This window comes from Talpa europaea, assembly GCF_964194135.1.
Source record: "Talpa europaea genome assembly, chromosome: 1".
Lineage (NCBI taxonomy): Eukaryota > Metazoa > Chordata > Mammalia > Eulipotyphla > Talpidae > Talpa > Talpa europaea.
This window is the reverse complement of record NC_140073.1, coordinates 100586174-100601860: the sequence shown is the minus strand read 5'-3', so window position 1 is coordinate 100601860 and position 15687 is coordinate 100586174. Positions and strand designations below refer to the sequence as shown.

Sequence of the window (15687 nt, the reverse complement as noted above, 5' to 3'; positions counted from 1 at the left end):
TGATTTTCAGTGTGGATATCAAGGAAAGACTATATCACTAGAGTTTGAGTTTCAGAAGACGGGTAAAGAAACTCCTTGGTGGAGATGTGCAGTGAGTCATTCTAGACATCACCCACACCCTTGTCTCAAGAGGGAACCAAGGGCCACAAAGTGAGGCATTTGTAAAAGATCAGCCCTCTCTTTAGAGCCCTACTGAGGAGACATTGGAGAATCCAATAATGCAGTTACCTTAGATGGCCCTTAAGAGCTGCCTAAAAATATCAAATCACTGTTTGCCTTTCTGGTGATGCTTGCTGAAGTTTATTCTACAGTAGTCAGACTTTGAAGCTACATGTTTCTGTTGGTGCTGATAAAAGACAAAATGACTTTTCTGTCTTGTATAATCAGAGAATCTCTACCAAGATATCACATGAGACATCTCAAGAGCACCCTTTCCAAACCCAAAAGATAGTGCTAAATGAAGGGAAAATTCAGCCTATATATTCTGCACATTAAAAAAAAAAAAAAAAGGGTAACTTTATGGAATTTTTATCACTGAGACAGGAATATAGCTTGAATCACAAATGATTTATTAGAGCTCTTTGCAATTACTGTAAAAAAGAGTTGCTAATCCAGAAAAGTGACCCTGTGCGAGTTAAGGGTTAACTGTTCCATTCTGATTTTTTTCAAGTTATCATGCCCAAATGGCCCTGTAGATCATAGGCATATTAATCATATTCATGGCACTTACTCCTGAAGACTTTTTGATCTAGGAAGGCACAGAAGGTCTGCTCTGTGGACAGACGGACACCCCACGGGGCTCCCACTCTTCCACCTGCAACCTTGTCTGTGGCTCCAAAGCGCACACTAACCTCTTGGTTTGGAATAAGCCATAGGACCTGCCAGTGAGATGAGGACCTCTCATTTCATAACATAGTCACACACATTTAAAATTAAGTGAGCCGTGACACATTTCTAAGTGTTTCATTTGATTTTCAGTTCTCAATTCTTCTAACCCTTCCCCAGCTTCATGTTAGCATCCATGGATGTGTTAAAGAAATCCTGAATCGTTTTTCTGGAACACATGGTATAATACTTTCACTAAATAAAATACCAAGAACTTACAGGGCTAAGCTGTGTGTCATAATGCCACAGTTACATGGAGATAAAGCTGTTCCTGTGTCAGGAGTATTGTACTACCAGGAGCAGTTTTATGTAAAGCAAGTATCTTTAAAAACAATGCTCTGTACCATAAAGATCTAAATAAATTTTCATAAAATCAGGGACACTCTGGTCTCCATTAGACTACAAGCCCAATGAAGACAAAGCCCCATCTTATCTATCGCTGTATCCCTAACTCTCAATAGTATACCTTGTACATAGTAGGTTCTCGATAAAAAGTTCAGCCGCTAAGTACATCCAAGAGTTTTAATAGTGGAAAGAAATGGTTAGAATTTTATAGAGCTTCCCAGTGGAACAGTGGATCATGCCAGTTTCCCTCAAAGTAGGAGCCAACAACTATCTTTAAAATGTATCGTTTCTACTGATAAAATTCTTTAAAATAAAAAATTTGTTTTCCTATTATATAAGACACCTGCCATTATACAAACTGTTTTAACTACTTATCTTTTTTTCTTTTAGAGGGGAAAAAATATCTTAATGACAGCACAATATGTGTAGTAATGTAGTAAATAGAATTCCTTTTTGAAAGATTCACCTACATCCTGTTTCATTAGTTTCATTTGAAATGATATATTTGCAAACATGTCACCACTCACTTGATAGTTAACTCATCATTATATATTTTAACAGGCTTTTTTTGTTGCCTGAGATTGCTTTTTCTTTGACAGAGCATAGTGTAGATGAATGAAAGCATATTTGAAGCTGTTTACTACAGATGGGGACACTGGGTGTTTAAGCAATTGTTGTGCTTTAGCACGTCCCAGGGATTGTTTTCTAACTTCCATTCACACCTGTCTGCTGAGGCCGTCAATAGTGAACTTCCAGAATGAATCCAACCTGGTCACCTTCTTTCTCTGGAAGAAATGATGCTAATAGAGGAAAATGCATTACTCATTGTGCTAAGTAAACTTTTTTTTTTTTTTAGGTTAAATTTCAGTCTATTAGCTAGCCTTCATAATATCTCTAGCTTAAAAAAAAAAAATTTGTCAGTACCAGCTCCAAGGGGATTCTCTTGCCCTAAAAGGCTATGGGGAGAAAAAAAATCTTTAAACTTCAGCTGGTCTTAAGAGAAAAAATTCAATGCCGTAAGACCTTTCTAGATCTGGGTTCTTGCTTCTCTTTGAGGTCTCTTTCCATTTGTCCTAGAAATCAAGAAGAAGCACCCCCAGCAGACACTTTGCTCCCACCCTAAGGAAGGCCTGTCCTTTATCCCCTCCTTCTACTTGAACGTTGTATTCTTTTAGCCCTTGTTTCCACCTGTCTCTACATGGCTCAATTGTAGAATTAAATACATCATCAGTGATTAAAAGCCCTCTTGCTTCATCCATTTACTTTCTGCTATTGTGTAGAAATTTCCAAAAGCCAGGGTTTTTTTTTGTTTGTTTGTTTTTTTGAAAAGACAAAGAGTGGAGTTCATCTGCATTCTAGGATTTGGCCCCAGTCCATCTTCCTTCAAAACCAGATTGCCTTAAATGGAAGTTTCTTGTTCAAGAAAGCCTGGGTGGGGTGGGCTGGAGTCACAAGGTAAACAAAGGACCCTTTTGTGAATGGCAGGCCAAGACACAGGTATTCTCACCAGACATCGTAATATTTTTTCTGTTACTTCCTCATACCTACTACAGTTGCCACTTAGAAGTGAGCTCACTTTCCTCTGGAGGGTTCACACCCAAGAGAAGAGAATGGGGTGCCAAACAACAGCCTAGATAGCTCCCCAAGAAGGAGTTACAGTTGGGTTTTGTGTTGTGTTTGTTTTTTGGCAGAGAAGTGTTGAGAGGCATTATTGCTTCCACCCTGTCATTAGTGGGTGGGTAATAGTGATATAAAATAAGAGATGAATTAGGATAATAAGAAGCAAAGGAGAAAGGAGTAAATTTTCTACAAGTAATATTTTTCTCTTCATGGTTATTTAACTTTGAAACAGAACTTGAAAGTAGTAATCATGGTTCTACAGTAGACAAAGGACAGAATGTGAGAACCCAGACAGGAAGGTGTGACTGCCTTTATTACATTAACAGAAATACACAAACTTTCTGGAATTCTCTGTTACCACTATAGAAAAGCAAAGTCATTGATGGCCTACTATATCATAACCTTTTTCCATCTTGCTTTGTTTTAACTAATGATCTGGATCCCTATAAGATAGTCTGCATCTTTTGCTTGTCTATGTTAGTTTCGTGAGTTGCTCTCTGGCTCATTTTATGACAAGGATATAGAATATCACAACCCCAAGTGAGATGATTAAAGGCACAAATGAGCTTTTAAATAGGTGCACAGGTTTTTCAGCTTTCTTAGAACATTCATCTCCAATGCTGTATGCCAAAAATAAAAAATGAGAACTATTTCTGTGCATTCATTGATTCAACCAAGAGATACTGTCATTGATTCAACCAAGAGATACTGAGCCCCTACAAGGTGCTAGAACCATGGTACTGGGAGAATGATGAACAGGAGCAGAGTTACTGTCTAAGGAGCCTACCCTTTGGAGCAGGAGACAACTACAGACAGATCACCATGATCACGGATTGTTGATAAAGGCTGTGAATAAAAATAATGTACCAGGGCCTCCCCGGTGGCGCAGCGGTTGAGCACTGGGTTGTGAAGCTGCCCGCAGCCTCTGCAGCGCCGGTTCGATCCCCGGCTGCTCTCCGGCCACCGGAGGAGGGTCCCACAAGGCGCGCAGACCTCTCCTGCCGCCCGCTGCTCCCCTCAACAGTGTACTTCGGTCCTTCTGCCTGCTCTGCTCCCCGCTCTGGTGAATTCTCTCACCCTCCTGCACTTCTGACTGTACCCAGTGCTTGTATAAATTAAATAAATAAATAAATCTTTAAAAAAATAAATACTGTATGGGGGTACTTGTTTTCGGGGGGGGGGGGGGCTCATGAAGGCACTTGCTGAGGAATGATAATGGGATGCTGTTGAAGCATTTTGAATTGGGGGAGGGAAGGACCACACCATCCTATTTACATTTGAAAATTTGGAGAGGCAGAATTAGGCCCAGCATGTAAAGTATATCAACACTTAAAGAAGTGAACCTGAAGATTTAGAATAGCTCTTTGAATGTTTTCATTATGGTCTGAAAATAATAACTAATATATTGTCTGTACTTTCTCTTTCACCAGTGAATCATAATGGTCTGAATAAACCTTTGCCTTAAAGTGTTCTATGAATGCATGTATAGCACTAACACCGCTCCCATTAAGAAATTCAATTACATTTGGTCACCTGCACATACCTCTAACTTTGGTTTGTTATTTCTCCGTATTTATTCAGCTCCTACAGAACCTTTATTGTGTAAGTTTGCGGACGGAGGGCAGAAGAAGAGACAGAACCCAAACAAATACATCCCTAATGGAAGGCCATGGCATAGAGAAGGAGAGGTGAGACTTGTAAGTCCTTCCTTGAAACTTCAGTGTGGGTGTGTCAGCTTAGTAGTATCTCAAGTGCACCTTGATTTGGGGCCACACTTCCAAAAGAGTCCCAGGATTGAGCCTCCTGCTGATACAATATGACTGAAATATTGTGAAGTGAATTTTTTCCCCACTGAATATGGTGCTGAGAGTGATGACTCTCTAGATACATTGGCAGAATGTACAAATATCTGTTTACCAGTAAGTTATACATGAAGTAACAGAATTTTAAATTTCTGTAAGAAACCAGTTTTTTTGTTGTTTTTTTACTATCATGGTTTCTTTTTTTCTTTAGATTGATTTGTTTTTTTTAAAGCTATCTTTTTTTTTTTTTTTTAAAGATTTATTTATTTATTTATACAAGCACTGGATACAGTCGGAAGTGCGGGAGGGTGAGAGAATTCACCAGAGCCAGAGCAGGGAACAGAACAGGCAGACTGATGAAGAAATGCAGTGCTGAAGGGAGCAGCGGGCCCGGCAGGAGAGGTCTGCATGCCATGTGGGACTCTTGCTGGTGGCCAGGGATCGAACTGGCGCTGCAGAGGCTGCGGGCAGCTTCGCAGCCCAGCGCTCAACCGCTGCGCCAGCAGGGGAGGCCCACTATCATGATTTCTTAAAGGGATTTCCACATTTAATTATTCAGAGATCATCCTAAATACTATCACTAAAATAAACAGTATGTTTATCGTAGAGGGGTATTTTTTTCAGCCTAGTTTGTTGTTTTTTTTTTTTGTTTTTTTTTTTAACTCAGTTTCTTAATGAAAATTTAGATCTCTGTTTCCCTGCATTTATTTTCAGTGAATTTTTGTTGTTGCTGTTTTAAAGTAGCATACTAGTTCAAGACTGTCTAGGGAAAGTCATCCAGTAGTTCTGGAATCTGCACAATGATAACCTCTGGCCACATATGGCTATTTGAGCACTTGAAAGACAGCTACCATGCTGTCTCAATTTTCCACTTCATTTTAAATAATCTGCATATGACTAGTGACTACCGCATGGGACAGTGAAGATCTAGAGCTTGATTCTCCTATTGAATTTCTAATTATATTTGGCTAACAGACCACTTTATGCATTGCTACCAAACTATCACTATTTCATGTTGCCATATAAGAAATGGAATTTTTAAATCATGCCTTTTGCAAACAAATATTTCTATTTCTTTCTTTCCCACAGGCTGGAATGACACTTACTTATGACCCAACCACAGCTGCTATACAAAACGGGTATGTTATTAAGATAAATACATAATGGCTTGAGGGAGACATGTGAAGGTGGAAAATATCAGACGCTTGTTCCATGAATTATTCTACTTAAAGGATTACTTAATAAAGGCTTTTGTGTTTGTTCTAGATTTTATCCTTCACCATACAGTATTGCTACAAACCGAATGATCACTCAAACTTCCATTACACCCTATATTGCGTCTCCTGTATCTGCCTACCAGGTTTGTACCTTTAGGATTCATCAAGAGTATTTGCCAACCATGAAGCACTACTACATTTTTTGTGTCTTAAGATTTTGAACATTTATAATGAAACTTAAGTCAAATTTTTTTGCAGCTTGGATACCAATTTAGTATAAGCTGCTTTTTATTGGACAGAGCGATTTACTTTTATGTATAGGAGAATATAAAACAAGGGCAAATGGTTGTCAGTTGTCCGTCCTTGAAATAACAACATTTTAGAATTGAGATGAAACCTAGATATTCCCTCCACAACAAGACCTGCTGTTGGACAGTATGTGTCCCAGAAGTAAAATTTAGAGAGAATTGGCACTAGGTAAAATACAGGGTAGGCCTGACCCTCACCTATGTTTATTCAATCAGTAAGGACTAACGGAAGAGCAAGTAAACATGCTAGTAAATAAAGATGTCTCTCCTAGGTAACATCAAATGAGCAATACAGTGAGATTTGAGCAAACTAAAATTAAAAAAGGTGGTAACTCCCTTCTCTCCCTCTTTAGCTTTTTTTGTGAGGAGACTATCTTAAATTCCCAACTTAGAATCACAATCTCATTCAACACTTGGTTATAATATTGATTTGGTTTTATTGCAGGGTTAGCTCCTATCTTCCATGAACCCCGTGGTGTACATGCATTTCTCCTCCTGTATCAGAGTGCCTCTAGCAGGGTTCCCGCTTGGCCCAGACATGAACATTTAATGGCGTTCAATTACAGACATGTGGGGATGTAGTTCTCTTTTATTGACTGTTGAGATCCTGTGTGACTAAACTTTTGTGTATTCTTGTTTTTAAAACAATTGAATTAGTTGTGATACCTTTAATTTCTGGGGTTAGGGGACTACAATATTTAATATCTAGGTTATTTTACTTCTGTAAGCCTCAGTTTCCTCATCTTTAAAATGGGGATAATAATAGTTTCTATCTCAAACTTGTAATAAGAACAAACTAAGATTATGTAAAGAGCTCAGCTTAGTATCTGGCCTATCATTAGCACTCAATGAATGTTAGGTATGATTATCATTAATATATGCAGGATTAGCTGACAAATAAGTATATTCATTATATTTTTAAAATAATGGATTGGTCAACATAAGCCATATCATAAAGGTGATTCTGTCTAAAAACATAAAAGGTGCTTGGAAAAACCAAGACAAGAAGTGTTCAAATGTACTAAAACTAAAGTCTTAAAGTAATGTTCACAACCTCCCTCAGCTGTTAGGTTCTTTTCTCCTCCTTTCCCCAAGTTGTCGCTAGTTTCCGTTTTTCTCTCTGGGTCCTTATGTTACTTATGCTGGTGCTTCAGTCTGCTGGGCATAGTATTCACTCATTAAAAGCCCCTTTAATTATTTTGGACTTAAGATTTCTGTGTTTTCCTTGCTTGTGTAAGACTCAGTGAGATCTGCGCTAGTGCATTTTCCTGTATTAACAATTCCTGTATCTGACAATGAGAGGTAGTCTCCTTTCTTAACCATCTGAACTTGGAACCTTCACCTTTTATGTGTATCACTAAAAAGAGGATAAAGTAAGCTTAGTTTCAGGCAAAAAATTGTGCATATTAACTTGAAATGTATGCTGCTATAGATACTATAGCTATTAATGGCATCTCCCCACCACCTCTTTTCCCTCTTTACTATAAAAGCAGTGAGCATTTTGGTCATGGAATTATTTCATAGAATTAAAAAAAAGTTCGGAAGCTAGTGTTGGTAATAGATGATTATATTAACTGGAAACATTTAATCTCAGAGGCCTGAGTTTTTATGGACTTAAACTTAAATTCTCAGAGACGTGACCTTTCATTCTATTTGTCTGACAAGCAGTACCATAATCTTTAAGACTAATTCCTAACCCTCTAAGGTCAGGGACCTGGTAGGGGGAGCAGGTGAACTTTTAAATGGCCTGTGATTCCCCTAAATTGTTTGCAAAATGTTGCTTGTCTGTGTGCAATTAGTTGGGGGGGGGCAGTAAGGGCAGGAAGGTAGGTCTGTTTCTTTCATCAGGTGTTCAAGGGAGCCATGACCCAAAAGAGTGATGAGACAATAGTTCATAGAACACAGATTATTATTCCCATTTTATAGTTAGGGAAAATTGAGGAAAAGAAATTAACTGCAGCTAATTTGCTGCTTAAGAAAGAAAATTGGATCAGACATCTTAGCTCCCTAACCCCATAATTCTATAAGCTGTTAGATTATTAAGATCACTAAAACGCATTTCAAAAAATGGGAGCATCTGGCCAAAATTGGGGTCTCTAGGGAGCTGCTCTCTCCCCTAATTCATTCAGCGAAGGCCTTGCACTCTTGTTGGAGTGGGCCTTTCTCCGCTAAACCACCATACGCTTATACAATTGGATTTGAGAAATTGGCATCTGCAAGAAAACACCAATACCCCAATGGGGAAAGGCTGCAGTCCAGATAACTGAAATGTTAACAAGGCAGAAGCACTTAACTTTGGTCTGCCTTAGGTGGCAAAGGAAACCAGAGAAAACAAGTATCGGGGCTCTGCTATCAAGGTAAATCACAATACATTCTTCCCCCATGACTCTTCCCCATATCCTCTCTATAGAACCTTTCAAGTTAACATTAGGGGATAAGCTACAGGAGAGTTTTGTTGACTTATTTTAAAATTTCAGTCTCAGGAAAGCTCTGGGCATCATGAAATGGACTAATACTTTTTTCTCTTTGAGTGGCAGACTGCACCTGCTTCTTTCCTGCCACAGAACCTGACTCTCACAACTTATTTCTCAATCCAGAGGGTCTGCTGTTTGGATGGATGCCCTTTTGACTGTAGATGTCAAGATATGGTTACTAAAGTTTAGTTTCCTACACCTGAATTTCAGATTTCTATTTTCCACACTAAGTAGAAATTGTTCACCACCAGATAAGATTTTTGAAACCTAATGTCCTGGATATCAAAGACATTGGTTGTTCTTTCTAAATAAGCACATATTTTAAGGATTAGTTTGTGATAAGATGTGCTGCAATTAATTCTCATTCGTCTGTATTCTTTAAGTGCCTACTTCATACCTTGATTATAGCACTTTCCACTATTTGAGTTTTCACATGCTTAGAAGTAAATATGTTGAGGGTGGGGCCTTGTACCTTATTCCCCATATCTTACTTGCTTTTTTTCTCTTTGGTGCCTGATACTCAGTAAATATTTTTTGAGTGGGCAAATGAAACTTGGTTTTAAATGATCATTTCATCTTATTCAGAGTGACCAGTTTACCAAGAACTCTAACTGCCTTCATCTTTTTAATCATTGATAGTATTGTTTCCTTATTTTCCTTCTGTAGATTTTAACATGATTAAAAGAGTTCTAGAAAAATAGGTAGCATTCCAGTGGAAATCAATGTGTCTTTCAAAATCCTCCCTTTTCCAGGTGCAAAGTCCTTCTTGGATGCAACCTCAACCATATATCCTACAGCACCCCGTAAGTTTTTCATCTAAATGGCTTTTTGGTTTGCAAGTAAGTTATGTATATATGTTTAAAAAAAAACCCCATTCGCTGGCCTAAAACCCTGTTAAAGTTGGTATAGTACTTGGAAAATTTTGAGCATGAAATATGAGAGCACGTACAACTACATCACAAAACTTCCACTTACCCTTATCTTAAAAGATTGACATTCAGTTAAATTTGCATACAGTAAGAACTTAAAATGCATGATATTTGAGGCAGAACACCATTTTTCTTACCAGTTCTGTGATCATTCAATTGAGTGGCTAAATTTTTAACAATATTTGGAATGAAACAGCTTCTTATTTTACACTCTAATGCAAATATTCAAAATTGAGCTAGACATTTTCATCAATTTTACTTAGCCTCTCTATAAAGAGTATCAGTACTAAAGTACTAATGTCGTTGGTAAATAACGTGATTTCTTTGGTGACATGAGCATTTGTTGTACTTACATATATTACATTTTGTTAATTGCATTATACTTACTGGGTACTATTATATTTAGTATACTTTATCAAAGACACATAAAATCCAGTTCATCAAAAACAGGAGTTTTAGAGAGTTGAAAAGTAAAGGTAGAGAACAAAATCACAAGTAAAGGTAAGAATGCCCAATGCAAATGACCTACATGCTGTCCGTAAGACCACAAATTCTGCCCAAAACTTTTTAGTAACTAATGGAAAATAGAAATCCTTGTTAGTACAGTTCATATGAAAACAGATCACTTGCCTATGAAAAAGCACACCACTCCTGGGCCTCCCTGGTGGCGCAGAGGGTTGAGCGCAGTGCTGTGAAGCTGTCCACAGCCTCTGCAGAGCAGGTTCAATTCCCGGCCAGCCAGGGAGATTCCCACATGGCACGGCAGACCTTTCCTGTCTTGCCCACTGCTCCCCTCAGCAGTGTATTTTGGTCGTCTGCCTGTTCTGCTCCCTGTTCTGTCTCACCCTACCACGCCTCTGGCCTGTACCCTAGCTCTTGTATAAAAATAAATAAATCTTAAAAAAAAAAAAAAAAAAAACCACTGCTCCTGGCCCTTTAGATGAGGCAGGAGTTTCTCCCAGGACAACAAAGAGGACACTAAGCAATGTAAGATCACGTGTAGGAAACAGCATTCCAGGGACAAGTCCTGCATAGGAAGTTGTTGAGATGACCTTGAAGCAGGTAAAACACATTTAAGTGATATTACAGGTGACGAGCCCTCTAATGATGTTTGTGTGTCTGTCTGTTCACACATCCTTGCATCTACATGTACACATGCTTATGGCAATCTGTGTCCTGGTACATTGTACCATCCTATAAATCAGCCCACATTTCATTTAGGGGCTTCCTAGTACAGTTACTCCTACACACAAATGAGAAAAAGGAGCAGGGAACTCCTTCATACCAATTTGAGCTTCTGAGTCATTTCCGTGTTACCACGCACTTTTTGATGATGCACATTAAAAATATAAAAAGAAAATTTTTCTTATGGAATGTGTTAAAACAAACTATTTCTGGTATCTTTTGGGGGGACTCAGAGACAAGGGCTGTATGTATCTGATATGTCAGTTTAACACCTTTGAGGAGACAGAAGTGTGTCCAGAGGGTTCCTGAGAAGTTGTTCCTTTTTCCTTCCCAGATTTAAAAATGCCTGCATGTAGAATTAATGTGCCTGGACACCAATCTGTACCCTTAACTATACATCTCATTTATCAGGAAGTTACAGTGTAGTTAGGGGATAAGTCTTGTACAGTGATACCAAAAATATAAATACTTGTAACATGCGTCAAATATAAACTACATCCTTGGGTGACTGCAAAAGTGAGAGGAATGGTATAACTCATAAGCATATCAAATAGGCTAAATTAGAGAAAAATGCAGAAATCCAGAAATAGTTAATTTCAATTTACATAATCACCGTACCGCAGTGTAATCATTACCAATGACGGTAATGATGGCTATGCAGCGTTAGATAATCTCTAATCGAATTTTAAGTTAAAAGCAAAAACCCACAATATGAAATTGTTTATGTATTCTGGTTGCAACTAGATAAAAGTATGTTAAAGCTCAATCTGGGTGGTAGAATCCTAATGGAGATATATTATGGAAGCCAATTATGGGTGATTTGTTTTTCACCCCTCTTTTCTGTTTTTTTAACTATATGTAATTTTATTGATGCTGTTAATAACCAGAATTTTTTAAATGAAATCAAAAGATCTGAAATAGTTTTATTGATCTTAACCTGGCTCTGCCTCCCTCCCCTGGCGCCAACATGTACTTTTAAGTTCTGATAATCACGAAGTGAATGAAGATTGTAATCTTGATCCTATCAGCCTGATCTTGAATCACGTATCTCTCTGTACAGAACATTTCTAAACAAAGCACTGTATTTATAATATTCAGTGTAGTTTGTTTTTGTGACTACATAAAACATCAGCTGTCATTTATTTTAAAAACAAAATTTAAGAAAGCATTCTGTAGCCCAGCTAGCCAAAAATAGTCCGCACTTGCTATTATAGCTCCTCCTGCTGGAGTAAGTTGCTCTATCCGAAAGTGAAGGTGAAGAGCTATTAGACAGAGGGATTTCTGTGCAGTGAGTGCCAAGATGATAATTTTCCCTCATGTTCTGTTAAAGTCTCAGGAAAAACAACCTATAAGATTTTTTTGAGAAGTAATTTATGATACCTTTTGCAAGTTTATGGGAGGTTATTTTTGCTTCACATTTCTGAACAAACTAAGGCCATTCTTTTGTGAAAGAGGATTATAGAATCTTCCTCCCTCTCTCTGTCTTATGTCGCTCTTGTCTCTAACTCCTCAGGGTGCCGTGTTAACTCCCTCAATGGAGCACACCATGTCACTACAGCCCACATCTATGATCAGCCCTCTGGCCCAGCAGATGAGTCATCTGTCACTTGGCAGCACCGGAACAGTAGGTGGCAAATTAATATCAAATGTCTTGGCAGAGGAGGGTAAATGAATGCAGGCTGTGTCTTCCCTATCAAATTACAGGCTCTATGATGTCAAAGAGTCTGTCTGATCCCCTTTCGCTCCCACATTATCTTCTACATAGTGAATACACCAATATTTTGGGGTTAATTGATGAACTAAAAACCTATTTTAGTTTTACCTCTCCTTTACCAGAACATAGCAACCTACACATAAAGCCACCCAACTCTAATACCCAATGTCATTCATTGCCTCCGTAGCCAGTCTTGTTTTGTGAAACAAAAGTAATACATGTTGGTCACTTATTCTTCCTCCAGTGGAATTTAGGGGCTTTGAATCATGGTCTTGGCATTGACTTATTTCCCCAAAGTCCAAGGGACTGATTACGGAGGTTGAGTTGATAGGACATAGTACGGTACAGATTAACTGCCAGGCTTGATGTGCTGAGCTTTTGGATAAGTGGCCACAGGCTTTTCGTTCCAGTTCTATCTGTCATGGTTTAAAAGAACAAGGGGTAGTGTGTTTTCCCCTCTTACCCTACAAACCAGCAGCAGTTTCCTGTGAAGGCTAAGTCAGAGCCACACACATCTAATGAGATCGACTAGAAAGCACTCTTGCTTTTGGAAAAGAATGACTGGCACATCAGGAAAGCAGGGGGCCATTTCCTATTCTGCAGTGACCTGTTAGAGATCTAATAAGTCATTTACCCCTTGGAGCTCTACCTGTGGAAACAATTCTAGACACACATTCGGGGGGATACTGGAAAATAATGAGGTCCTTTGAGGAGAGAGCTTTTAAAATAGCATTAAGTAATACTGAATTAGCGAGGATGAGAAACCTCAATCTTCACCCATGTGCTGCTTTGTTGGGAAATCCCAAAAAAGGTAGGACTTTAGCTTGAAAGATTCAGCCAGTAGAAAACATTCCTTTTGCTTTCTATTTGATAAATTTACATGCACTAATTAACCTCTGAGGTAGCCTCTATGAAGTTCTGCATGGAGACTTCCAAACACTTTCCATCCCCTCTGAAAATTCCCCAAGCACTTAGAGTCGTGTGTGCCTTGTCACTGCCCATCCTGACCTCCTTCTTCTTTCCAGTACATGCCTGCAACCTCAGCTATGCAAGGCGCCTACCTGCCACAGTACACACACGTGCAGACGACGACCGTGCCCGTGGAGGTTGGTACCGACCATCCAGAGACAGTTCTGGCAATGGGTAGTTTCAGAAATGGGTAAACTAAATACAACTCAAAAGGAAAGTCATTCACATTCCCAAAGAAATTTTGAATAAATTCGCATAAAGAATTGAGTTTAGAAAGGAACATTATGTAAGAGTTATTTTCAACTTAAAATACACCCCTCTGCATACAAATTAGCACAGAGACATGTAGGCCCAAGACCTCCAGAAAGCTTTTCCAAGCTTGTAGCACACTTCAGACCCCTTCAAGGCCCTATATTTTCTTTTGTAAAATGATACTTGCAGGCAAATTAAAATAAAGCTGGAGTTTGCAATCCCAGTACCAGATAATATAGTAATAGGTACAGAAAGATATCAGTTATAATTAAGATATTTGGGGAAAACTTATGTTTTAAAACCTTAACAGGGATGAGGAACAAATTGTACCCTGTTTTTACAGAGACTGTTAATGTAATTAAATAACTTTTAGTACTTGTTATGGAAGAAGTCTGACATTTGAATTAATATTGGACAGAAAGCATAGCATTTTCTCACAAAGGGGCCTCAGAATTCCAAGGAAATGTATAAACCCAGTTAATCCCACCTGCTAGGCAGAATCAAGTAGGTTTAGATGCCAGAAAGTACCATTGGATACTGGCTGGACTTTTGGAAGGGTTTTGTTTTCGTCTAATTTATAGTTGAGCAATTATTGACAGTGACAGTTGCCAGGACACACAATGAACTTATCTGCAGTTCTGCAACACAAAAATTGAAAATAAAAATTCTCTCTACTTCACCAAAATGCCTGAGCTGTAGCAAGACCTAACCAAAACTGCTGTAAAACACTTACTGTGTGTATTTATGCCTTTCAGTGTAGACCTGTTAATGTGTTTGATTGTGAGGTACAGCTCTCGATCCCACTGGGGCTGTCCTGTGATAAACAGCATATGCGTACCATACTTCAGATTCTAAAGTCTGAAAATACTGAATTCCAAATTGGATCTGGTCCCAAGGGATAAGAGGTTTGTTTGATAAACTGTAGCTTGGTATGAATAGGCAAAACTTAAATCTGGGGGCAGGGGCAATTCTTTGGGTCTCTCAGACATTTTTATTCCTTGGGGAGTATTGAAAACTCAAAATGACATTAAAAATTGCTTTTAAAGAGTGTTTGTTTTTAAGATGTGGAATACAGATGTGGACTCAGTCAGACCTCGGTGGTAGAGTTTGGATTTCATTGCTCACGTCTCATCTGTTATGCTTTATTGTAGGAGGCAAGTGGTCAGCAGCAGGTGGCTGTAGAGACGTCTAATGACCATTCTCCATATACCTTTCAACCCAATAAGTAACTGTGAGGTATGAGGGAAAGGTTTCCATAATTGTGGGGCTCGAGTCGAAAAAAGTCTATGAACCTTGTATCAAAATGGTCCTTAGAAGAATAAAATTTGGCCACACTGCCTTAATCACATTCAAGGAATCCAAAATTACAGAAATGTTAAAATCAGTAACTTTGTGGATTTGCAGATTAAGTATCTGTCCAGACACAAACAGTGCCCTATGTTGAAGTCACTTGTATATTTATTCTCCCCCGCTCCAGCTTCCCCAAATCTGTAACATATCAAAAAATACCAGGTACCAAATTTGCCCAACAGTACAGTATAAATACAGTGCAAATACAGTATAATGTAGGACAATAATCCTGTAGTATATTGCTGTAAGACTTAGAAACTGAAGGAAATACAGCATATGTTACTGCTTAATCCAGCATTACAAGAGTAGCAGTAACTTGACTATGAATTTAATGTCAGTATTTTTAGATTGAGAGATCTTAGATTTGCATTTGATGGTCTCACTGAACCACAAATCTGAAATCTTTTCACTTTACCATGCGAATTTCATTAAAATGACTGTGTAGAACTTAGAACACCAGGGTTCTAGATGGCTTTCACTTAGTGGGCTACCACCACTTACAAACACAGCCTTTCAAACACATGCTCTCTCTAACGCGAAAAAGACACTACAGAGCTCTACGGTGGTTTATACCAAATGCACAAAAGCGTCTGTCTTTCATTTTTCTCTTCCAGATGTACAGAAGGGTGTTCTTACA

The 15687-nt window shown here is 38.5% G+C and overlaps 1 protein-coding gene across 4 annotated transcripts in view; it reads left to right on the top strand.

The window, feature by feature from the left end:
- Positions 1–14929, top strand: part of RBMS1 (RNA binding motif single stranded interacting protein 1) — a gene marked incomplete at both ends in the record, with an annotated part of 207814 nt that extends 192885 nt beyond the window's left edge. For 2 of the 4 annotated variants that reach the window (XM_084252916.1, XM_084252917.1), the window contains 7 exons: positions 4432–4538; positions 5742–5791; positions 5919–6012; positions 9404–9454; positions 12279–12389; positions 13505–13585; positions 14852–14929. In XM_084252916.1, coding sequence (XP_084109042.1) covers positions 4432–4538; positions 5742–5791; positions 5919–6012; positions 9404–9454; positions 12279–12389; positions 13505–13585; positions 14852–14929 — 572 coding nt within the window. Of the gene's footprint in view, positions 1–4431; positions 4548–5741; positions 5792–5918; positions 6013–8486; positions 8535–9403; positions 9455–12278; positions 12390–13504; positions 13586–14851 lie in introns of all 4 variants that reach the window. The other 2 variants (XM_084252914.1, XM_084252915.1) reach the window with 2 other exon arrangements.
- Between the last annotated feature and the right edge of the window lie 758 nt (positions 14930–15687).